Below are 25282 nucleotides of genomic sequence, written 5' to 3' on the forward strand. Positions count from 1 at the left end.
GAAGTTTACTCCTGCTACTTAATCTTTCACCATCTTGAATTCTTTGCGATCTAAAATAAGACAAAAGCAATAGTCATCTATAGAGAAATTTTGTAAATTGTTTACCCCAAATTCCCACTTACCTGTACTTGTTCCCTCTCCTTCGTGACATTTTCAATATTGAAGTTCTCCTGATACTTTGATCTTACAAAAAATGATGTAATAAAATGTCTGCTTGTTTTTAATCACAGCTCAGCCTGATAACAACACAGAAGAAAAAAGCTGCTTCCCTGAAGGATCTGGAAAATATTTAAACACATGTATTGTTCATTCCCACCACATTGGAGTTAAGAAGATTGCTGGAGAAACTTCATATTGGAGCATTGAAGCCAAATGTGTAGCAAGGCTTGTAAAACTTAGATAAATATTTTCTGTTTTATTCAGGTAAGAAAGGGGGTGGATGAAGATACTTTATCTGTATGTGTAGTAAAGATTGGAGGAAGACTGCAAAATGTTGTCATTAAAGTCCTTTAATGTAGCAGATGAAACAATCTGATACAGTGCTGTGGCTTATTGGTCTTTTTTGGTTTAAAAAACACCAGCTCCAACTATGAAAAGATTGTGTACAAGGAATAGATAACATTATATTGAAATTCATGAACAGTTTTGCTCACATACAGTCGATACCTTTATTTTTTTCTTTGTAGTGCAGTAACTTGGGAACGTTTTGAAGATTTTCTATGAATTGTAGTAAGACACTAATTACATCATGAGCGTCAAATAGTTGCTGTTTTTGTAGTAGGCGTTATAGCTGCGAAACACTCCCCTTGCCTTCCAGTTTCAAGAATTCTGTTCAGTTTGTTCTGATGCCCCTGTGAAACAGCTAATAAATAAAATGCTGCTATTTCTATTCATACAGCTCCTTTCTAAGGACTGTCATCTTTCTTCAGCTGTGCTTGTTCTTCCCAGTTACTATTTTACAATTGTTCCTTGCTTTTCCGTTGATCTGCTCTCTTGGTTTCTATGTGTCTGGGAACTTCAGTTCTCTACTGCTTCAGTTTGCACCAGGCTGGTGAAGTCATCCAGCTTTTAGGCATTTTGAAAGAATGTCTTTGAATTCTACAGATGCCAGTATGTGGGAATCCTCTTGCATACAAGTTTTTCTTTGACAGTTAAGAAATTTCACCTATATCATTCTAAAATTAGACCTGAACTCTCTTTTCTCTTTCAGCATGTATTAGAAACATCTGATAGGTGTTAACAGATTTTGAAGTGCTCCCCCATCTTGGATCTACGTCACGTAATTTCTTGTCCTTCCTCTTAAACGTGAAGAGAAAATTCTGGTTTATAACTTCTCTTTCAGTTGATGGATAACGCTTTCCAATGCTTGATGAAAACTGTTGGTTGGGACTAACAAACCCATATGTCTGTCACAGCAGATCTTCAGATCTTCACCGTATTTGCATTTTAGAGGACAGACCTGGGTTGATTACCACATGGACGTGACAGGAGTTTGTGCCATCTCCTGAAAAGCTGGCTGCTCAAGCAGAGCCTGCAAGATGGATGCAACCTCAAGAAAAATTTCTGCTCGCTCTTTCCTACAGTTGTACACACTTCTTTACTAGTGCTGTCTCAGTTTGTTCTATGCCTGTATGCATTGCAATCTCTAATTTTGCTAAAAGACTTCAAAGATTTTTTCAAAGCAACATGGATACACTGTCCAGAAGCTCCAAACGTCTGTTGCGGTGAGATTTTCATCGATCAACCATGTATATGATACAGCAGGAGGTAAGTACCAAGCACCTTATTTTCATTTGCATAATGCACATCTGAGATGATGACAGACCACCTGGAAGATTTTGTGTGAGCTATTAATCCCATTCACTCCTTCAAGGGAGGCTCTAGCTGTGACGTGAAACCTGGCTGAAAATGGCAAGTCATTGTAAGTTTTCTGAGCAAAGGTATTTGTTTGTTTGTTCCTTGAGGCACAGAAGGGCACCTGCTTCGTTCCCTTTTTAATTATGGGTATATTTGTTTCAACTTGTGGTGTAGCTGTTGTGTAATGGTTATTTGCCAGAACATAAATTGCAGACACAAGCACCTAATAATGAAGTTAAGGGAAAGCAGAGCAATTATGGCAAATGACGTAGGAAAGAAAAAGATTTGCTTTCATCTGTCTGTCTAATCCTTTGAGCTGCTAAAAGCTGACCAAATACATCTGTCTGAAGGACAAAAGGAAATGTGGTCAAGTTAAGCTCGTCATCCTACCACCACCCCCTTTCATTTCTGTTTGGCTTCTAGAGGAGGCTGCTGGCACACTGCTCACAGATGGACTTTAGAGGAAAGGCACTTGCTGAGGCAATTAAAATTTGAGGCTTGCTGGTTAGATACGGAAGTTTTGCTCTTTCCCTCATGATACTAGATTGTTTCATGGAACTGAGCAGCAGGCTTTTCATCCATCTCTCTTGGTTGTTTTACATTTGTATCTATGTATTTCTCATCACTCTTCCATTGAAAAGTTTTTTGTTTCCCCTACCTTCCTTTCCCACACCAAGACCAGTTTTTGAGTGTTTTAAAAGATTCCCTAGTGCGATATTAATGCTTCCCATTGAGTAAAACTTTGTTCTTGATTACGTTTATTTAAGAAGAGTTTCTAGATGACAGTTACTTTCATGTAACAGGTGACAGAAACTGCGTATTCAGGTAGTATGAGTTTCATTTTGGGTCTTCCCAAGAGCCCTGTACCTTCTGGCAAAGGCCAGATCTTGAAAGATCTATCACTGTGAGCTGCCCCCAGCTCTGCCCCAGCCTTACTCAGGTAACCCCAGCACTGCAGTGCCTTTCAGAAAGGCTGCCGTCAGCAAGATCTATGAAGCAGCTGCAAGAACCTCTTTCAGGCTTTTATTCATACCTTGAAGAGCTTGTACCAGTAACTCTTAGGAGGAGGGCCATCCTTTAATCTTCAGTCTTTGAAATATGTTTTTGTAAGGGGTGCCACTCACAACTGCCCACAACTGAATGCATGTGATTGATAGCAGGACAAATTATTTACCCGCAGCTGGTTTTCAAGACATATTGCTAAACACATACCTTCGCAACCTTGTCCTTTCCTTGCTCTGCCCCAAGTTCGTTCCATGTTTCCGCATCTTGACTTTAGAGGAAGGAAGAGGAAAGGAGCTACTGCGCCCTTCACAGCTCATCTCCTAGAGCTCCTGCTATAGCAGCAAATGTTCTCTGTCAGCATTGCTTGCCTATAGGCAGTTCACAGCGCGAGTGTAAATTCAGCCTACTTATCTTGAAGATCTACAAGTAAGAAACCTCATAATCTTCACACATAAGGATTATGGACTTTGGAAGGACATCATATATCAACAAAAGTAAGCGATTTGAGGTAAGCAACATCTTTTTGAAGATCTCAAGGAAAAAAGCATACAACTTTCTGTTGATGGTGTAGGCACAGCTGTCAGTAACACGGCGCTGTACTGTTCCTCAAAAAAAAAAAAAAAATCTCTTGCAACTGCAGTGTGCATTTTGATACCTGTAATAATCCAAATTAAATGCTTATTTTAACCATGGAAGTTGTTCAGATCATTGCAGTCAACTGTTTCTGTAAAAACCCAAAGTAACTGCTGCAAATTCTAAAACACTGCTGGCAAGGATACTGCAAAAATGTACAGCATTTATTCACATACAGACAAAAAGGCACAATTCTACTGAATATTTTAACAAAAAAATACAGCTGTCTTCAACTAGGTCTTTATAAATACTTCAAAAAAGGGAGAAAATAAATACAGGATTGGGCCATGTAATATAAAATAGTCATCTCTACATATACTTTTTATTTCTATCTGTTTTTCTTCATGCACCTTTTTTAATTAATTTCAGCTCAATGGACACCAAAGCTAGGCACATAGTGAAAAATCTTCTGTACAAGGTTTTACAAATGTAATGACAATATTCTCAAATTTCTGAAATTAAGATTTATACACAACACGTATAACCCTTCATTTAGATTTGTGTGAGTTTATAACCTAACGAATGGCATTCCAGGCAACTTTACAGAAGTTCAACTAGCCTACAGTTTGACAGAATACATCAATCATAGTCAAAGATCTCTTGGTCAGTCTGCACAAGGAAAGGTAATGCTTAAAACCAGAAATTCAGCAAATGGGTCTATCCCAATAAAATACAGGGGTGGGTTTGTATTGTCACTGCTGTACTTACGACACCTCTTCTGCTGAGCGCTAAGCGTGGGAGACAAAACTAACCTACAGAGCTGGTCGTACTGCAGTCTTCTTACAGCTTTTTTGGTTTTGGTTCAGCTTAACTTGAAACATTAGAAAGCTTATTAACCTAAACGTCGGGGAGCAAAACAGGTAAGGCATTAATTCTGCACAACGTTAGCATTCGTAATAGTGCAAATTAACAAGGTACCTCTTCCAAACCGGTGTGAGGTTAAATCTTTACTTAGAATCAAAATTTAGATTATTCCTTCTATGGCTTGACAAACAATTCCCTATATAGTCATGAGCTTCTTTCTTACAGAAAATAGCAGTGCCTGTCTGGAAAAAACATTGCTGCGTGTCAAGAACTTACCCGCATTTACATTTTGTCTGGATGTTGTTGTTTGATCAAATAAGTACTTTTCTTTTAATGCATCCCAAGAGTGACTATTTAATTTCAGATTCACCAGTGCCCTGTTTTACTTTCACCGCTCTAGGTCGTGAAGTCAATCTAAATTCTTGGGACCAGCAATGCTACTTTAAAAGTACACTATCTTTCATAAAATTCCCCTTCCTCACCATCATCCCAAAAGGTATCAAAAGGTTAAGACTTCTGAGTTTTAAAACAAATTATAGGGATGTGATTTGTTGAAATATTTAAGTAAGTAAGTGATAACTTGCATAGCAAGATAGGGTGTTAAGAAAACTTTTTTTTCTTTTTTTTTTTTTTTTGATTGAATCCTCTGGAAGACTCAGTTATGGCAGAGTTCTACTGTGTTTTAAACGTTCCCTGCTCAAGAGGCAACGGTCTGACATTAAAAAGTGAGCGGATGTGCTAATGGCAGGCCGGGGAGGGGAGGCTGGAAGGGGGTTCTTTATGCCTGTCTTTCTGTAACACATTGCTGCTTCCGCTTTTTCACCAGTATGTACCTGACTTACATCTATGCAGAATTCCAAAATTTACAGGCTCCTAACACTCCACTATCATATGTGCCCTCTACTCGGTACAAAACAGTATCCTAATGATCTGTTAATATTATTATTGCTCATAGCTTACTAGTTATTGCCATTTGCAATTATTAAAAAAAGTACACAATCAGAATACAAGTTCCCTCTTCCATCAAATCTAATCCAGAATAGAATGAAATATTTTTTCTTCATTTGACTGTAAAGAGCTAATCACAATTTATTGCCTTTCCATTTTATTCTATTTAAAAATATATATTCATGTCCATTTTAAAGCAACCCTTTAGTGTCATAAGCCTGGCTTTCCCAATACATACCATTAGTGCATTATCTGGTGGGCTTTGGGAAATCCTACTGACTAGTGCCTTAGAAATTTATTTTCTTGAATTGTCATCATACTCCCGGAGGCAGGCATCTGACTAAATGGTGACAGGTTATTCCACAGGGTGCCGTAACCCCCCAGCCTGCCCCCTTTCTCAGAACTCAGCCATTTGAGCGTGTCCTCCGGGCTCGGGCTGAGGCTTTTCAAGCTGTTGCACTGTAAGGCAGCTGCAGCCCTGACCTGTCCCTTCCTCTTTCTCCAGCATAACGTCCCGGTTAGATCTGGTCATCTCGTAGGTGTATTTATTTACATGTAAACTCTGGAGCTCGTGGAGGGGTTTGAGCTGCCGTCTACGCTCAAATTGAATGCAACAGAAAACATTCTGCAGAGAAAGACCTACCACCGCCATTCAAGGAAAGTGGCCATTCGTAATGGGGTGTAGCAGTGCAGTACGGTTAAACAACCATCTTCAATTCAATACGCGCTAGTTAAATTAAGAGCTTGTGCTTTTCCTGAGGGCGGGGGGAAGGGAGTAAAATTTTACCAGTGCCTTTTAGCTAAAAGGGATGAATGCAGCCTACTTCCCCCTACCCACCCTAGCCCATTTTAAAAGGTTTTTGTGAGTTGTTATTTTAGTGTTCATCACAAATCCTGTTTTAATGATGTAATTTCTCTGCTTACTCAGGAAAGTTGCAAATAAAGGAGATTCAAACTTCTCACGGAATCGGAGGGGGGCAAAAGAAAACAGCTTTAAGTGCATGTAAACATGTTTACACAGCTCAGGAATAACGGGGTTTCAATTTGTCAGTCTGTAGCCATGTCTAAGAACTCTCTTCTCTCACACCAATAACTAATGTGGAGTTGGCTTGTAGGCAGTGACTCTACTGACCACGGTGATGACACTGTGTCCCTGTGTCCAGTCAGGATGCCAGGATGCTTCTCCTTATAATGTCCGTCCTTCTGCTGATAGTGCTGTTTGGACTGAGCCTCTGCTGCCTGCACTTTTTCTCAGCCACCTCAGTCTCCGAGTCGCTCATTTCGGCATCGGGGATGTACCCATCATTCTCGCTGTCGGGCTTTAGCTTGCTTTTTGCCCTGTCCTTCGGTGAAACTCTGCCCACGCCCAGGTAGGGGTAGCTGGAGTTCTGGCGGCAGGTCTCCTCCAGGCTCTCGCCCTGCTGTTGCCTCTCTCCCTTCTTTGGAATTCGGAATCCGCCCCAGTTTTTCACTGGGCTCGTGGGTGTCGTAGGCACTTTAACTACTGTCTGATTCGAGTTTACTTTGACTAGACCCCCATTGCATTTAGGCACTATATCCCTCCGCGTGCCAGGTGCTGACCTACCACCGGAGTGGTTCACAGCCCTTTTATTTTCCGGTTGCCTCTGAGAGAGTTCTGTGGGTCTCAGTGGTTTGTGGTTGTGTTTAGAAGTCTTTTCCTTTAGTTCTGCCTTGATCACCTCACACTGTGGACGATTGTCTCTTCTTTTTCTGTGGTCTGGTATAACTATGCCATTTTTCTGCTGTGCTGATACAATCCGTGTCTCTGCAAAGCTCTTGTCAAAATTTAAAAAGCTCCCTGGAGCTGCACCACCATCCCTTTGGCTGGGCTGCCTCAGCATGGATTTGCTGTCATTCCCAGCGCTGTTTCTTACTCTGTCTCTCTTGTGTGGCTTTTTCAAAGAGTGGGTTAGGGATGTGCCCATTTGTTTCCTGAAGAATGCCGAATGCCATTTCAAATCCTCAATCTTAGGGGCATTGGGGCCCAAAGACAGACTATTAAACAACACTGTGTTTTCCATTGAGGGGAATGAGGAAGGCATACCTAAATGTAAACAAATTAAGTTGAAGTCAAGCAATTCCGTGTCTGGGTAAATACCATTTTTAAATGTACCTATTTTAACTCTGTTCCTCATGCCTGATGTGTTCTTCAGCATAAATGGGTAGTTGGTTGCCTAGCCACCACCTTTACATCATGATTACGTGGTTATGTCGTGGTTTCACAACATCCAGCTGGTGTAGTTTGCTCTCCTGTAGCCATGCTGCACCTAATTATGCTTGTAGCAAATATAAATCCTAGCACTACTATATCCACTAAGTCAGAGAGACTCCTCAGAGATGGGGGGGGGAAGCAACCGGCAAGTGGATCTGATCGATTCCATATAAAATACAGTTTATTACTTACTGAATACTTTAAGGACAACCTAGTTAATGCAGTAACTTTGAAGCTGACTACTGTCAATGAGACTAGGCAGAAAAAAGCACGTTTTAAAACCAGACTGCTACCTTTTCAAAATTCATTTCTTTAAACTGCCATCTACGATGCAAAGTAGTACGCAGTAAACACTAACGCAGCGGCACTAATAAAGCACGGCCTTCCTAGGTACCATATGGCACTTGAATGTAAGTCATGGTCTCTCTGTCATAAGGAGTCATTAAAGAATCTCAGCAGAAAGGACCTGAAGCAGGAAGCCCTTCAGTGCCCCATGGGCAAGAACAGACTTACCAGTTTCTGTAGCAATATGCCCACCATTAGAGCTACACAGTCTCATTTTTTTTTTTCCAATCTGCTGATGCATGGTGGACTACACAAGATTTTAATGAGAATAAATGAGGTCCTGTTTGTCCTTCAAAATTAGTCATTAGCCTGTAACCAAACCTTTCAATGCTTATGCCTGTGGTCTTATGTGAAAAAAAAAACACTGAAGCATACCTGAAACTCGTTCCAACTGCTTTGCGTAGATATTAAATATCTGTTCTTGAACTTTGCAAACAGATCTCTTGATTTTTTCCCTTCGGGTCACCATGTAAGTGAGATTACGCACCTAGAAGACATGAAGTGGCTGAGTTTTACAGGAATCATGTTTCTATAATGTTGTCAATCTATGCTTTGAATTAATTCAAATTTTTAGTTTAAGTACTAGACACCATTTAAAGAAGTTATTAATGTATTTAAGTTTAACCTTCAACATGCTTAGAAGAGAGTCTTAAGTACCATTTAATTGACAGATTATTCCATCAGGTTTGGGAGGGCCACAGCACAGAAATAACTTCTATGAACACCCGAATCACACAATATATACAGGAAATCTAGAGAACTGCTGGAGATGCTTAAATATACTTGGTATTAAATAGCCTCACACCTTTTGCTTCTTATTGTTTGAGACAGAACAGAAAATTATATTTAATTAATAGTATGAAAATGTGGAGAGCAGTACTAGTCTTTCTGATGGCCCTGCTATTGCAGTATGATTGATCAAAATAAAGGCGGGCCAGTCTATCCATGCTATAGCACATGGTGGTAGCAGGGACTGGAAACAAGTAACAAAATTATTTATCTTGACTGTCTCAGGGGTTTTTTTAGTAGAAAACTACATTTCTGCCCTTAAAATGTGACTGTCTAATCTGGACAGCTGTGTAAATTTTACAACCACAGCTCTCCTCGAGCTTCAAGGTCATTTCTTTGACAGATTAGGGAATCACTGAGAAGTATCTGTAGGTGTTCCCGAGGCTCCTCCTCTCTCATTTCCGTGGAGCCCTGTGGATTACAACCGTAGGCTGATCTTACAGGCGTTAAGGAGGAGACATTTAGTAAGCGTAACTGTTTTCGCTAAGCTCCTGCTCTATTCAAGGCTTCTAGTTCCAGGACAGTCAGTACTTTAAGTACCTGTCATTACTCTAAGGATTTGAATTGAAGGGATTCTTCTAGCCTGACGCCCTTTCTGATAGTCCATGGCCGCCTGGTCTTGGCCTTGTCTGATCCAAACTGCACAACAGACACACCATGTCCACAGAAGTACCTGTTGCACTAGGTGAACTGGATGACGCAATTTCCAAATCTGTTTCTAGTGGATGACACTGTCACTAATGTCCTTCATAATCAAGTCTACCCCACTTCCTCTTGAAGAGCAGGAAAAAACTTAGGTCCAATTTTATGGGTTTTTTTTAATCCAAGATAACTTGGATGTATAATCAGTGGGAACAACGGAGTAGTAAAATATTAAAAATATTACTAGAATGCTGTTTCCTGTTTTGACATCACACTTAAAAATAGAAAGGATACATACAGAATAATTTAAGATCCAGAGAACACGGTGACAAACAACGTTATTTAAAGAAGATTAAAAGAAATCTTGAGTACATGGAGCAGAAACAAAAGATACTAGGTAACAGCTGTCTCGCTGAGCTCGAGAAGGGTCACAGACTGGAAGCTGATTATTAGCCATTGGGATCCTTTACAAAGGATGCAGTAGATGGCCAAGCACCTGCTGTCCTGATTTAAAGACTAGATGGTGTTCTGGAAGAAAGGCTCTACTTCACCCACAGGTTACTGAGGCCAAGGTAGGACCTCCTGAGCTGGATTCAGTATTCTTTCTGGCTCTAACATATCTTAAAACTCTACTAGTTAACCCCAAAAAATAACCCAATAAGGAAGGAATTCAGGCTGTTACAGGATCAGATGTACTCAAGACAAAACACCAAACTGATCCTACTGAACCGTTCTTTAAACATTGAAAACCTAATTGAGTGGAATATCATGTACCTCTCAAACCTACTACACAGATAGCCCAGTGAAAGGTCATCCTAGTCTGCTGTCAATGGAAAACAGATCTGTGGCAAATCAAGGTAAGTTTTGTAATCTTTTCCTTCTTGTGCACCAGATGGAAGGAGCAGAGAAAGCCCTTAAAGGCTAAAAAAACCGCTGGGGGTTGCAGTACAGTCCACAGCCATCAGTGTTAATCAGTAAAAAGCAGAAGTGGAAATACAACAATCCAGTTATAAGCAGATTGGATGCTACAAGCCAAGACCTGCTGGCCCTGTGAACTAACCCTGTATTTGAAAAGGCTAATTGGTGCGCTCTGCAGAAATTTAGTGTTAATGATCTGTTCTGAGAATACAACTTTGAGTTAAGACACAGCAGGGAGTGCCTGCATGCAAAGGCAATAACCAAGAGTGTAGTTTTGGCTACTGAAGGCCAGCATACCTTGCCCAAGCACAAGCAGTCCCATCGCTTACCCGCTCTAGATCCTGCCGGAGGTGTGTGAAGAGCTGCAACCTTCTGAACAGAACATCCTGTTCCCGTTTAGCCAGATTGTCCTCTTCATCCTTCTTTGGGGTAATCAAAGGCTTATTGAAGTTGGCTTTTCTCTTCAACTTCCAGTACTGGTACAGGAATCCCACCGGCTCTTCGGGCAGCCGCAGCACTTTAGCCACTTCCGAAGACTCGACAAACGTATAGAACTCATCCTCCAGCTGCTGGAGCTTCTGCTTGCGGAGGCTGACTCTGTGGGCCTCCTCCTGGTTTTGATCCATGCTGTGGAAAGGGTCGATGTGGGCAGGAAGAGAGCGCTCCTCAATCCCGTTCCCGTTCTCCTGGCCTGGGCTTTCACTGAAAGTCTCATCATCCACTTTCTTGGTAGAGCTGTGCTTGGGACAGTAGGACTTAAATTTCACTTCATCATTCTCTGCCAGTATGGTCTTCATCTCCAAGCCACGGTCAAACGCACAGGTGACATGAAAGGCTGTTCTGCAGTTCTTCACTGAACACTACAGAAATTAAATTAAAATTAATCAAATATAAATTTAAGAAGCCACACTGCCTAAAACTATCCAAGCAGCCAGGGCTGCTTTGGAAGAACGACCCTGTAACTGCGCTCTGCTTCTAAGCTGCATGTACTTTCCTGCTCTCTTTTTAATTAGGTTTATGATTTAGTGCTTTCAGGCCAGGCAAGGATGAAGTGGCCCAGTGGGACAGGAGTGGTTAACCCCCCCCAGCCCAATCACGCTGTTCAATAACCAGCAAATCCACCAGAGGAGCATTCTTCCCCTCACCAGAGCCACTCGCGTAAGGCAGTGTGACACAAAGGAAAACGTTCCCCCTTTGACTGTGCCAGCGTGAGAGAGAGAGAGGGAAAAACATCCCGGTGGCTCCAGGCCAGTCTGGGACTTTTAATTAAAAGTCTTTCCCAGCACCTGGACTCGTGCTACCCAAAAGGCCTCAACCGAGGGGAATTTTTTTTCCTGTTATCCCAATTTTATAACGCCAAATATTAAATCACTGTCAATCACTACTTCACTGACTACAGCCTTCTCTTCACCTGGGAGATGGGGAGAATGGGAAATTCTATTTTTTGTCATTTTTCTTGCCTCTCAGTGAACCCAGCCATCATGGAGTGATGGTCACTACTTCAGCTGATTTAGCACTTAATTATATGTAACTTCCTCTTGCAAAACGCAGTCATAGCTATTGCCAGACACAAACTGAAAAGTTTAAATATATATATGTATACACACACACACATACATATGCATTTGTATCAACTCACACCTCTGCCTCCAGTGAAAAGAATTTAAAGTGGAAATGAACATTAGTGGTATGAACTAGGAGGAAACAAAACTACGCTTAAAAGAGAAATGTACTGCACGAGGATGTTTATACAGCACTTTGTACAGAAGCCAAGTATCTTTCTCCTCTGGGTTTTCCTGCTCAGGTTGACTCAGCAGCCAGATGGCGTATGAGGGCACAGCAGAGTTTAAACTGCAGAAGTTTCAAATGAACATTCTTTAATAAAATCAACATATGAGAGGAATTAAAAAATACCAAAGCATCTTTTGCCCTTTCCTCTCTTACTAACAAACAGGGCAAAAGCAGCCCAACGGGAACACCAAGCAGTACAGAAGAGTACTTTAGCCATGGTTTCCAAGCTGATATCATTTAGAATAATTAGTTCTTAGTGTGGCTAATGTTTTATTGGGAGAAGAGGGGAAAGCCTGTCTCATGGGAAGGAAATCTGCTGAACCTGGGAGATTATGCAGTCTCGTTTTTCCCAGCCTACTGCAGCTGCTCTCTGCCCAGCCTGACGCGTACTTCCAGCTGCCGGCTTTTCTAATTGTTGTGCACATCTCGCATCATCTCTGGAGGATCTCTCTCTCTCCCCCCCAGTTCCTGTCTATTGCAGTGGCTTTGTATGACATTCTTCTCTGCTGTATACAATTTCACACCACCAGTCTAAATATTTCTCACCGCTGGCTTTAATCATACCAAGATTTACACAACTCCTAAAAAATGTCAGGCAAAACTGTAATTTTTGGTCTCTCCCCCATCATTTCAAATGTAGAACTCTCTGGAGTGGCAGCCATGGTGCCTGCGTGTCACACTCTGTCATCACTAGAAGGGGAGAGGTGGCATTAGAAGAAATATGGAAGGACCCCCCCTTTCCCTGCACACTAACATACATACATACTCAAGTGTTCAACTTAAACTACTCTAAGTTACCCCTCAGAACAGCTCTGGAGAATGGACAAAACAGCTTCAACTACGTAACAGCGGCCAAGAGGAAGGGGACAGCTCTGCAAGGAGGCATTACGATTGCAAATTTATATGCTGTGGACAGATTTATTTTCTCTACTTAACATTTACTATTTTATACATTCCTTAAATGGAAACGGACCGATAGGTTTCACTGGAACTACTGCTGCATTGCTGGTTTACAACTTTTTCTGGCAACCTCATCAAATGACTCAGAGCAGGGGAAAAAAGGAAATGGATAAAACCTAATTTTAAAAAAGCGTAGAGCTTTAGAAATTTTTGTGTCTTAATGCTGGTCTTACCATCATGGCTCCTGTAACATTAGGCTAGCCACAAAACAGAAAGAGCTCAACTTCTTCAGACTTCTTATGAGACAGTTAATACTTTCCTATCTGTCTCGGGGAGCTTTCTGAGGATCATTTTGCTGAAGTATATGAAGAACATTACCACAATACTTAGCTACGTTTTATTGTCTTTTTCTACACAATCCCAACACTGCCTGCGTAGGTGGTGACCCATTTGTTCTCGAATAAGGTAGATCAAAGTCTTGTCTCTTGTCACAGGAAACCAAATATCTCCTCTTTCAAAAATTTGGGGCTCGGTAATGTGTTTTCTCAATCTTTCTAAAATTGTTCTTAAAATGATTATTTAACACTTCTGAGTGATTTCCCACTGTAAAGGATCTGCAACTGCTTTCCAGCTAACAACCCAATATAAACATGCAGGTGAAACCACACTGCCCAGTCTGCAATGCTCTGGCGCAGACCAATTCAGTCATTTAACACCTACAATGCCCAAGTTACGGTGAGAAAGGCTGAATCCAAATCCAACTGAAACTGCAGAGAGAACCTCAGAAGTATGCAATGAGACAAACTGACACTGGCCCAAGAATGTGAGTTGTTGGTATGAAACAAATGGCTTTATAGTGCGGGCTCTATACTTTAATTATTTATTACATATGGAAATTATTCTTTTTCAAATTATGAAGACTTTTGTTTTGATTCTGCCCTGTCTTGCTGTTTGGGGCAGTCATCATCCCTGAGCTCAAGTGAGTACCAGAAGTCAGAAGGGTAACATGGCACTGCTGCTACAGCCACGTGGACTGGGAAACCCACACCCAGGAAGGTTTTTCCCCCCTTAGAAACACCAAGAGCTCCAGAACCTGCCCACAACCAATGGTGGAAACGGGGCTCATTTCTGCAGCTTGTGGCTTGCTTCAATCTCAGCGCAGAACAGGCAAACAATCTGTTTCTTTCCTACAGCTCAAAAAGCCTAAAAGTAAATGATCAGATATTCTCCTCAGCCACTTAAAAGCTGGACCAACAATAAAACAGTTACAGAAAAAACAGTTACAGCCAAAACACTCCAATGTTAAGTAGTACCTAAAATTACTAATTCCAAGCTACAACTAGCTTTACCATCAAAGTGGAAGTGTTCACTTCCACTGACCTCACCGAGAGCTGGCCATGCTCAGCACTTAAAAATTCAGGTTGTTACAGAAAATACTCAACTCCCACTGAGGTATCCGACTTGTCTTAGACTTCTCTGAACAGGGACTGCGAGACAGGTTTCTGCACAGAAGCCTTCAGTATTCAAGCTTCAGGTTTTTATGTGGTATATCACAGAAATACAGGTCTTTTCCTCAACAACACTGAAGTTTTATTTCAGTGTACTAATAAAGATATCAGCATAGCTACAAATTAGAAGTCTTATGGGATGACCTGGATATTATTAAAATTTTACTAGAAAGTTAAGAGCACACTAACATTCAAAAACACTTTGTGTGCAATTAAGTCCATAGTAACAAACAGGAAATCAAAGAAAGTTCACTGAAGATACACACTTTGTGTATCTGCTAAAAGGTGACAAAACAAACCACACAGAAATTTGTGCAATTAAATTACCTGTATAGATGCTCCAACTTTTTCATTACAAAGGCTGCATACCAGTGCCCATCTGCTGCTGGGAATGTGAGAAACCTTTGTAATGGGCTCCATTTTTTCTGGGCTTCCAATGCTTACCTAGAGAAAAAACATTAAAAAACACAGAGTATGACACTCTTAACTGAAACAGGAAGCAATTTTATCACAGAAATCAAATTTCTTATGTGCATATGCAAAATTAGCATGTTCCAACTTCCTTGGTTTATAAGGAACTAAAAAAATTAAAATTCATTTTTAAAAAAAATCAGTTCCTCACTGCATGAGCAGCACAGTTTCAAGGTGAAGCCCTCCAAGTTAAGATCACACAGGATGAATATTTTGATTATGAGAACCCACAGGAATTCTCACGGTCACATCCAAACCTTCCTGATTCACCTTTAATGTTCCGTTTACAAAATAAAACAGTACTTTGTCTGCTTGTTAAATGAGCTTTGCCAGCAGCAAAGGCCTCATTTTTTGAGCCCTAATTTTGGTTGACAAAGGCAACGTAATTACTTTCTTTACAGATGATGCTTCATCCTGCCAGACTTTACATCTAATTGAAAGTCTTTTACTCTGTCTTCCTTCGAAGTACCATATATGTGCTACGCTCAGTGTAGCAACACAGACTGGGGTGAAGAATGTTTTTAACAGATTTCTTCTCTCCCAAAATCACTGCAGCCCTGAACTCCCAGAGGATGGGCACCTACCTCTGGAATCCACAGGGCACAGCTAACATGGACCCACTTGGTGCCGCTCCGGGTCGGCTTCATGGCGCCACCCTTCTTGGGACACAGCAAACACTTGGGCTGAACGCCAAGCGCGCAGGTCCTGCACAGCCAGCTGCCTTCCGGCACCTTCAGGATCCCGTAACACGCCTGGATTCCCACGTACAGAAAAGGCAAAGAAAACAAAGGAATCAATGTGTATTTCTGTTACTTTTTAGCTGTTTACACATAGCCTCTCGCAACTCTCAAAATGTTCTTTATGCAATTTCTAACACTATAGAACATCAGCTTGTGGCGGATCTCATAAACTTGGCCAAGCACATTACCTATTCATTCCCCAAAAAGATCTTTTCAGTGAAAGGAGAAGAAGTCATGACCAGCTGTTACACAAAAAAACGCTGCCCACTTCAACTGGGAAAATGAAGAATGTGTTTACCAGCCCAGAGAGCAAGGGGACTCCCGACAGACAACGCTGCCAGCAGGATGAAGTTCAGCATCACCAAGACTACAAGGAACTGGACTGTATCCAATTCAAAAGGCAAGAACCACAAATTCAAGAGCTCCGCTGTGCAATACTCAATGTTATTGCAAAGCATTGGGGTTTACTTCTTATTCAGAGGGAAAAGCTCAGAACAGCAACTAATTAAGACACTTTTTTCAGAAGATTGCATCTTTATGGAAACCTCCGTCCAAATTACTGTCAGTTTTACAAGTCTAAAAATGTCCACTTTATTCTGAGTGTCTTCCAAGACAGCCATTTGTACCTTACAGCTGTCATGGGCATATTTCTTTACCATTCGTACAAATGTATTTAAGTAACCCATAAAAGAAAATGCCATTCTTGCTCGTTAGACAACACATCTTTCTGAACACTGAATGACAAAGCCAACTTCCTAAAGCTGTGAAGGAAGGAAGGACAGGCCGATAGGAAGGCATCTGCCACAGTAAGAAGCATTCACAGAAACAGATATGCTAAAATTGTATCTATCTGTCCTTCCATGCTAAGAAGACTTCTTAACTGCCACAAAAAGGTGGCACATAATAGTGCTTCATTAGCTTGGCTCAGGTCAGTATGTTCTCAGTTAAATTAAAATGGCTATAGTAAATCCTACTGATTGCCTAAAAGTTCTTTTTTCCTCTCCCTTCTGAGCCTAAGTTGCTGATACCAAAGGTGTGTCAGCCCAGAAGTGTGCAGAGAGGAAAAGAAACATAGCAAGAGAAGTGACCAGGTGAGAATGTCCAACAATACACAGGTGTGTGTTTTGGGGAGGCTATTCCTCACCTTGTAACTTCCTCCACACAGACACAGCATCACTTTTAACCCTCTTAGCACGATATTTCTAGAACTACATGTAACATTTCTCCTTCTCAGTTATTTAATTTTGTAATTCATCCCACTGCTCAATGGTGAATTCTGCAAGAACTTAACAGATCAATGTCTGTCACTGGAAGAAAATCCAACCTGTTCTCTTTAATGGTTTGGAAAAGTTTCTGTCACCACCTCTACACGCCCACACTGTGCCCCGGCTGCCATACCTGGTGCACGCAAATATTGCATTTGTCACAAAACACCATTTCGTTGCCATCTTCTCCATCTGGAGACTGACAGACATCACAGACAACATCTTCATCATATTCAATCCCAAGTCCTTCTTCTGTCTCAATAGCATGGTTCATGTTATCAGAGCATCGTTGTTCAAATTCCTCTATGACCCTTTCCATCGTGTACTCGTCCAGCTCGGGCATCCCTGGGAAACAGGAGTTGTTACTATTTAAAGGAAAGAGTGATAACCCCCCGCCCACACACAACTCCAGCTACTTTTTTAACAGCCAACCCCAACACGTACGCGTGTCATTCCTAGACAATCATGCCTATTCCAGCATGAACTAGGGAAACTAAAAAAGAAGTCAAAGAAGTCTTACAACTGTATTAAACTAATAGAAGCGGCATATCCAAACCAATCTTTCAAAATCCTAAGAAAAACTTTCATAAAATGATTTTGTCTTCCTGGTCTTGTTCTCATTTTTCCTTCGGGGACAGAACTGTCTCTGGCTTTTGCTCCAATTTTGCAACCCAGATGTTGACTCTTTGGTGAAAGATTTGAGAGTGTTTTGAACCAAAAGTGATGGGGGGGAGAAAAATCAATGACAAAATCTGCTATGATACGTGTAGCAAATTAGCAGTTTCTAACACCACTTGTTGGTTTTTTACAAGTTCCGACCCAGTAGGGTGCAACCCCAGCTGAGGGCTCCATCAGATCCTGCTACACCAATAAATTAGTTTGTTTTAAAAAGTGAAACATACAGTTGTAATAAATGCAACATTAAAAGTCTGTGACAATAAACACACACAACATCTAATCTGGGATTTGGTTTTTTCAAACAGCACAGCTACAGGCTGATTACATTACAGTATTCTATAATTCAAATTTGTTAATTGTATTAAATTACTATTATAGACCTGAAAAAAATATCTATCACAGAAGCAATACGAAACATCTCAAAAGAGAGCACAGTGCTTCCCGCTCTGGCTTCCATCCCTCGCTTGCCACAACAATGAGCTGGCTGCAATACTTTCAAGTTGGTACCGCACCAACCTCTACCGCAAAATCATACCACACAAACACCTGTGAAACCAAGAAAGCTACGCTACTGCAAATAATCGCTTTCCGCTTGCAAAGTCAGTTTAGCATAAGAATTTCCATACACGTAAATCAATCCAATGAAGCGTAGGCTTAATATATCCTGCTTTTGGTCTAATTCCCAACACCTAACGTTTACTGTGACATACAGAAGATGGCAACCTCGTGATGTGAGTTTGAACAAGAAAATCCTCCCTTTGGCTCTCCCTGGGAATAACTGAGCCACAAATTTCACAAAATGAAGCAGAAAAAACCCTTTCTAGCTCCACCAGATCAGAACACCCAACACTCTACAAAAGTACTTGCGGCTTCCCTTACTGAGAGTAAACCCTTGCAGCAAAGCTTAATGCATCCCATGCTACCCAAACTGGGCAGCTGAAAGGGAGCAAGAGGGAAAATCCAAAATCCTGCTCTTTTAAGGATTAAAAAAGAGAATCAGGAGGCTGTGGCTTCAGTTCAAGTGTTTACATTCATTCTTTCAAAGACAGAATATACATTTCCAGTACCTGAAGCACCTCAACAGGTATCAAAGAAAACATGGGGAATTCACAGCTGCAGGGACACCATAAAGGAAGTGCTACAACTGCAGATCAGGAAATATTTCACTTTTCAAATGCCCATTAGCACTATCTGTAGCATGCAGTGTCTGACAGAGCACCCAGGTACATATTTCAAGACCCGCAATGTACTGCCTGGTACCGACAGGAGCATTTCCTTCCCTCTGCGTACAGCAAAACTGAGTGCATCAAGATTTAGAGCAAACAAAGTACAAGAAACTACACCAAAACACAACACTGAAGATCAGGTCTGTCAAATTCCAGCCGTTCAGTGTTTCATGTGCACCGTGCACTTTTGAAGGTTATGCTGGTGTAGCAGAACAGCAACCACAGGGCTTCGTGCACAGGTAGAAATCTGCACAATGAAGAGCTCCCCTTGTGCGCTTCATTACTGATGTTCTTCGCACCCCAGTGTAACACCATGGTCACCCTCCTCTGGTTTTGGCAAGAGACAGGGAGGATAATCTACATCTAATGTATGTTTAATTTCTCTTTGACAGAAGCTGAGGAGACTTGCTGCTGCTGTTTTCCTCAAGATAACTGGAAAGGTAACCTAAAATCTTGAATCATGAGCTGCTTTGAAATCGTCTAAGCCCAACACTAAACGTGAGCAGGCCTGACTTGAGATCTGGAAAAAAGGCTTAGGTATGAGACCAGGTCAAGGCTGGGTCATCTGTTTCTTCCATATGTGGGTTTAAAAAGGAGAAACTTTTAAAGAGTTATAAATGGTCAGTGTGTGGTTTACCAAGTCTTGAGCCATGCCACATATGGGCTACAGCCAGGTAAAACCCATATGACTAAACTGTAACCCAAGGTAGGGAACTGCCACAATGCTAAAACAAAAATCAAGTGTTCGCCAACAAGTCAAAACCTGTTCCATCTGGCACAGCATCTTTCCCCTTATCTAAACAATGTGGTAAAAGTTCTGTGCTGACTTACAACCTCTTCAATTCCATGGAAATCCTCTCCTGAAGCACACACCTTACCAAAGAAATGTTCTTGTTCTTGCCCTGCTCCCCTGCCCCTTCCCATCCACAAGCCATCCTGTAGGAAAGGGAGCAGTTGCTCCCCTTGTGACAGCTCCTCTTCCTGCTCTGGAGCTGGAGCACACATGGTCACAGTAAGGTTTGGGAGGTTCCTCCAGTAAATCGCTGAGAGAATTCCTTATTGTCTCATTCCCTGCGCAATTCAGCTGGCGTAGTTTGCTAAACCTCACAAGACTCCTCGTCTACCTTCTTTGCACCAAACACTACTAGCTAAAATATGGTATGGATACATGATGCAGAGAAAAGTAAGTAAATAAACAGAAGGACTAACAGGAAAAACTACCTGAATGGTCTATGTGATGTTCTCTTCAAGGGCCATGATGGCAAAATGGGAACTTTGTGGGAATTCCCTTGCGAAATGGAAAGCAGCAGAGAAAAAAAAAAAAAAAAAAACAAACACGTGGCCAGATTCTGAACTGGTCTAGGCAGATACAACTCAGCAGTTACAAAAGCATGTATCTCAAGGCTTAATCACATCAGGTCGGGTTTCCTGTGGCTACCCCAACTCATATGACTGCTATCTCTTCATATGTCTATGATCTCTTCCCACTGCTGCCAGCACTTTGTAACAAAAAAAAAAAAAAAAAAAAAAAAAAGAAAAAGGCAACAAAAACACAAGCACTCATTGCTCACCCATTTCTTTGAATTCTTCATTGGCAAGCTGCAGCCATGCTACGTCCACATCATTGAGATCGTAGCGACACACGCTGTCCGCTAAGGTTCGAATGTCAACATAGCCCAGCTCCGGAGGCTCCGAACCTGATGAAACAATATACTTCCTGGGACGTGTAAAGGTGACAGCTTTCGTCTCAGACACAATCCTAAAACAAAGAGACAGGCAGACGTCAGGTATGCTGGGCTGCCAAGAGACTTTTTTCTAGAAAATTCAAAATGCCTCATTCTAAATGACTTAACAATCATCAGCAATCAGCTAACCATCCAAGCAATCATCTTGCACCGAGATGGGAAGGGAAAGCAGTACAGTGCACTTTCATAAAGGACTGGCGGTACTTAAGAAATTAATTGGAATTATCTAGAAACCCAATCTAAATAAAATGAAAAGATTAGAGGACAGAGCAGTGCTTACTCCAGTCTGAAATTCACACTTGCTTAAAGCTAGAGTAGGAACACTGTATTTATGTGGTGATGGCTTCCATATACACAGATATTAAACTCTGTTTTAAGACTGATTTTTAAAATCAATCTGTTTAACTACAATACCAAGATCAAGAAGATTCAAGGAAAAAAAGTAGTATATCCTGCTACCTTTGAAGTTTTATTTCTTACAGTATGTTTCTTCTGAATTTTTTTTTGTATGTGTATGTAGGTACAGAATTGCCATCCTTGTTTAAATTCAGAAGACCTTTCCCCAGAGAATCAGGAATTTGCACTAGCTTCACCTTCACTTACCCGAGCAGATCCAAGCTCTGGCACCCTGGGTCTGCATTTCCTCTTTCATAATCCCTAATGTCATGCTGGGCCAAGCGCAAATATTAATCAGCTGCTGCTGAAACTACCTTCTCTCAGGTTCTGCAGGCTCCAGTTGGCCAACAACCAACCATGAAAGTGTATTTTAACTGCAAGCCAACTGAAATTTTGTTCGACCACAGGCACTGGTTCATGAAACAGTAAAGTATCTACAGCACGTAACTTGTTCTAAGTCAGACCCCTGCAATGCCGCAACTTTGCAAAGCCAGGAGCTGAGGACAAAACCACCCCGTTCACAAGGGACAGGAGTCATTCCACCAGCAAGCCGCCGACTTGCCTCCAAACAGCAAGATAACTCTGTCAGACCACCTGCAGCACCTACTGTTCTCTCAGTAGAGGACATTGCACCTTCTTTCGGTTAACTGCACACGCTGAAATTCCATTTGGATGAAAATCACTTCACGACGTAACACTGGTACCTCCAGGAGCAACAGGCCCAGCTGCCCAATGACTGCTTCCTGCGGCACCAGGGTTGATGAGTTTTTTGGTGCTCTAGTGCTGCACAGGAAGAGGTAACACCACTCGGTGTAGACGCAACTTTCTGCTAGGAACAGCCTAACCTCCACAACAAGTAGGACATCCCCCACCCCATTTTGCCCCCATCTGAGGTCCAACATGTTAACTCCTCTCAGGAAACCCTGATCTGCTGCTACTGTATCTGCACATCTGCAATCCTCTACCTATTTCAGTCCCCTGCACAGCCCTGAATGTTCCCCTCATCTACCTTATTTCAGGCAGCAATCTAAGAAATGGTGGGCAAGAGCCAAATGCTGAATTTGGGGCTTCTAAGGTGCAGAAGGGGAGAAGGAGACTGTGGAAGAATACCAATCTGAATGCCCTTGCCAGCCAACCACACTGCCCAAACTGTTCCTGGTCGTACAGCACAGTATTAAAATATTCTAGACTAGTGCATCTCACAAAGTATTTACTTTAAACTGGGCACTGCTCTTTGAATGTTCTGTAACGTAAATTCTTCCACAAATACCTCTCCATGTGGAAATCATAACCTCTGGGCAGCACCCTGCACATCTGGCTAAACACCACTGTAGTAGCACAGTAGAAATAAGCATAGGTAGTTTGGCTTCAAAACCAACCACCTTCATCTCTTTATTCCATGATAGAAAGAAGTAAAAAAAAAAAAAAGCAACACTTACTACATACCAGAAAACACGTTCAATTGAATTATCCATCTGACCTCATGCTTACACTGAATCACCACACAGACTCGCTCCTTTCCCCACCCCTCTGAAACTGCTCTTGCTGCCCTGACTGGTCACTAGAAGGCCAAAACCATTTATTCTCTATTATGTACCTCACTAGCATCAGCTATCCGGACTGTATTTTCCTTCTGTTCTACACCAGCTACTATTTGACTATTGCTGATGTAATTTACAGAACATCTCTCTCCCCTCCCAAAGTTAGGCACGGAACAATTCCAGCACTCCAGCACCACCAGGGCAGAGCTCTCAAAGTGTCCTGTGAGGGAGCAAACAGGATAATAATCAGACATCAGAGGCCACTCTGACCAGCAGGTGCTCACCAGTAGGACCATAGAAGATAGGTCGGCAACTGAAAATGAGTGGTGCCTCCTGTGCTGATACCTACCACTGTGGGTGCCTTCTTTCCCTATCTCCTTTAATATCTTAAATTTGGAGCAACATCTCTGTTGGCCACTGGCAGAGAAAAGCTCTCTCCTAAGTGAGTACCTGGGATCTGATACAGCCACCAAACCACCTCCCTGAAAGATACCGGGTGGGGAACCCCTGGAATGTCTCCCTCTGCTAAAGTCCACAGGTCTCTGAGCCCTCCTGCAGCCCTGGGAGATGTTTGAAAGAGAAAGCAGTGAGAAGACAATGTCAGCACACGTGAAACGTGTGTGCATTTATGCAGTGACTGGGGGAGGTCAGTGTGGAGCAGGCTACGAGCAGGACAGGGAAACAGTATGCTCCCAGGTTCTAAACTGCACAGGTCCTTGGAGCTCCAGGTCCAGTCCTTCAGAAGGAGAAGAAAGGAAGGGGTTTATGTGATATGTGGGTAAGTTCCTCACTGTACAGACCTAGTGGGGCTGCGCAGTGGTCTGCAGATTGCTGCACAGAACACAAAAAGTGCTAACAAACATTTCTGTAGTCCTGCTACTCCAAGGTTAAAGCTGATAGATGCAGACCTAATAGAAGCAGCACAGCGTTACCCAGAATTGTTTGCTGTGTGTCAGAGCGGGCTGTTCTGGCCCCACCACCACTGGTGGGTCATTTGGTAACGCCTTATAGGCCAGCCTGGACTTACTCAAAGAGATCTAGTATGATTAAATGGCAATAATCCTTGTTCTTCTCACATTCTCCAACTCCTATCCCAACTAAGCACGCTCCTGCCCTTACAACTGTACTGTTTAATTTGAAACAGAAAACATTATCTAAGCGTAACAAACAAGGTAAGGAAAATAAGAGTTTCTTGGGTCAGAGCTAGAAAATCTCACATTAATGTATTTAGTTACATGCACATCTGGATGGTTCTTGAAACAGCTGAAATGTTGTACAACAAACAATTTCCTAAGTTAGTAAATGAAACAACCAAAAAAAATAACATGAAACCAAAATAAATGCTGTATTTTCTCTAGCCCTTAAATCTGGCTTGTCTAACTGTTCCTTGAAGGGAACCTATGGCTTGGAACTAAGCGCACAAAGCATCAGACAAGGGCTCTCCCAGCAATGCTGAGTGAGGTCAAGTCTGGGCTTAAAAACAGATGCTATTTTTAAGGTTCTGTCATCACACTCCATCCTAATGTAATGCCAAAAATGATTCTCTGACATTCACATTCCCACACACAGGCAGAACAGGCCTGACTCTTGAACTCTCCAACCATGCAAAAAGCTGAGGCAGGTTGCTCTTCGTCTCTGAGAACCAAGACCTTTCTAGCTAGACACTGTGGAATAAAGCTGAAGAAGCCAAGGCAATGCAGACATAAGCTGCTAGCATAAACATAAGTGTATTTTGGTTACATTCCTCCAAACTATACCTGGCTACTGGTTCTGGGATGGTCCCTGGGCTAACTGGCACCTGAACTCCCTTTTCCCACTCCTGCCTCCAGGGGTCTGCCAGCACATAGTATTCATCAGGGTTCAGCTGGAAGGAGTCATGTAACTTCATGGCAGTGATCAGGTCCGTTCTGAACACCTGCAAAGAGAGTGACCGAGAGAGAAAAATAGAGACACTGACATTTGATATTTACACTCTATGATTCACAGCTTCAGGGTAACCATGGAGCACAGTGTGTAACAAGGTCACTGTATCAACAGCGAACTAACCCAGCCCACTGCAGGACAGCAGTTGAGCTTTGTGGTGGGGAAAGGGGTAGCTGAAGGTGCAAATACTGGTAGAATGACTTCCAGCTAACTCCACTGCAAGTCCTGGTGCTCCCCCTGCACTGCAGACATGATGCTAAAAGGTGTTACCCACTTTTACCTCTATTCTGGCTGCAATAAAAGCTGCAGGAGCGTTGGTCTTAAAACAGCAGCATAAGGAAGACTCATTTTTGCTCCAAGGCTTTTTGGTTTTTTTAAATTATTGGAGCTCTGACTAATCCAAAGACATTCTAGAAATTCCCTGTGGTAGAAATCAAGGCGTGACTCTACCATGACCAGCCGCAAGAGGAAATTCTAAGGAGATGACTCTTTGTGCAAGTATTTAAAATAATAACCCAAAAGATCAAATAAAATAAGATCCAAACTGAAATTGTGGTGGCAGCTTCATGTTCAACACAGGTGCTTGTTATTCCATCAGCTACAGACACCTCTGCATCACAGCTGTGATTTTACTCTGTCTTTGCAAAGGCATCCACCTCTAAAATAAGCAGGTTGTTTGGCAACTTTTGGGTTAGCAGCCACAAACCAGCAGTGAAGCCATCTTCAACAAGCTACAGAATGAAATAAAAAGGGATTCACTCTTGTAGCAGGCACACTGCGGTACGGTTGTGTCGGCTTCATCCTGGTTTCCTGCTGCCTGTCAGGGCTGCGGAAAGCAAAGGGTGCTCTCCCAGGCATCGGAACTACAAGCCTGCACTTGTTTTCACATCTTCCAGCTCTCCCCACCCTGCTCTCCCTGCAAGG

The 25282-nt window shown here is 42.1% G+C and overlaps 2 protein-coding genes across 24 annotated transcripts in view; one reads left to right on the top strand and one right to left on the bottom strand.

The window, feature by feature from the left end:
* Positions 1 to 3470, top strand: part of SCLT1 (sodium channel and clathrin linker 1) — a 49476-nt gene extending 46006 nt beyond the window's left edge. For 2 of the 4 annotated variants that reach the window (XR_012587282.1, XR_012587283.1), the window contains 2 exons: positions 231 to 423; positions 1211 to 3470. Coding sequence is in view for 2 of the 4 variants with exons in the window: in XM_074589052.1 (XP_074445153.1) it covers positions 231 to 293 (63 nt within the window). In the remaining 2 variants the exon portion in view is untranslated. Of the gene's footprint in view, positions 1 to 230; positions 536 to 1210 lie in introns of those variants that run through there. The other 2 variants (XM_074589052.1, XM_074589053.1) reach the window with 1 other exon arrangement.
* The window catches only part of JADE1 (jade family PHD finger 1), a 64719-nt gene that overhangs the window by 10127 nt on the left and 29310 nt on the right, over positions 1 to 25282 (bottom strand). For 14 of the 20 annotated variants that reach the window (XM_074589032.1, XM_074589041.1, XM_074589031.1 and 11 more), the window contains 8 exons: positions 24193 to 24350; positions 20325 to 20512; positions 16983 to 17194; positions 15429 to 15596; positions 14701 to 14817; positions 10504 to 11034; positions 8201 to 8312; positions 3642 to 7312 (listed from right to left, as the gene is read on the bottom strand). In XM_074589032.1, coding sequence (XP_074445133.1) covers positions 6411 to 7312; positions 8201 to 8312; positions 10504 to 11034; positions 14701 to 14817; positions 15429 to 15596; positions 16983 to 17194; positions 20325 to 20512; positions 24193 to 24350 — 2388 coding nt within the window. In that variant the 3' untranslated portion in view covers positions 3642 to 6410. Of the gene's footprint in view, positions 1 to 122; positions 279 to 491; positions 3195 to 3641; positions 7313 to 8200; positions 8313 to 10503; positions 11035 to 14700; positions 14818 to 15428; positions 15597 to 16982; positions 17195 to 20324; positions 20513 to 24192; positions 24351 to 25282 lie in introns of those variants that run through there. The other 6 variants (XM_074589048.1, XM_074589049.1, XM_074589047.1 and 3 more) reach the window with 4 other exon arrangements.

The sequence above is a fragment of the Larus michahellis genome, chromosome 5 (assembly GCF_964199755.1).
Source record: "Larus michahellis chromosome 5, bLarMic1.1, whole genome shotgun sequence".
Lineage (NCBI taxonomy): Eukaryota > Metazoa > Chordata > Aves > Charadriiformes > Laridae > Larus > Larus michahellis.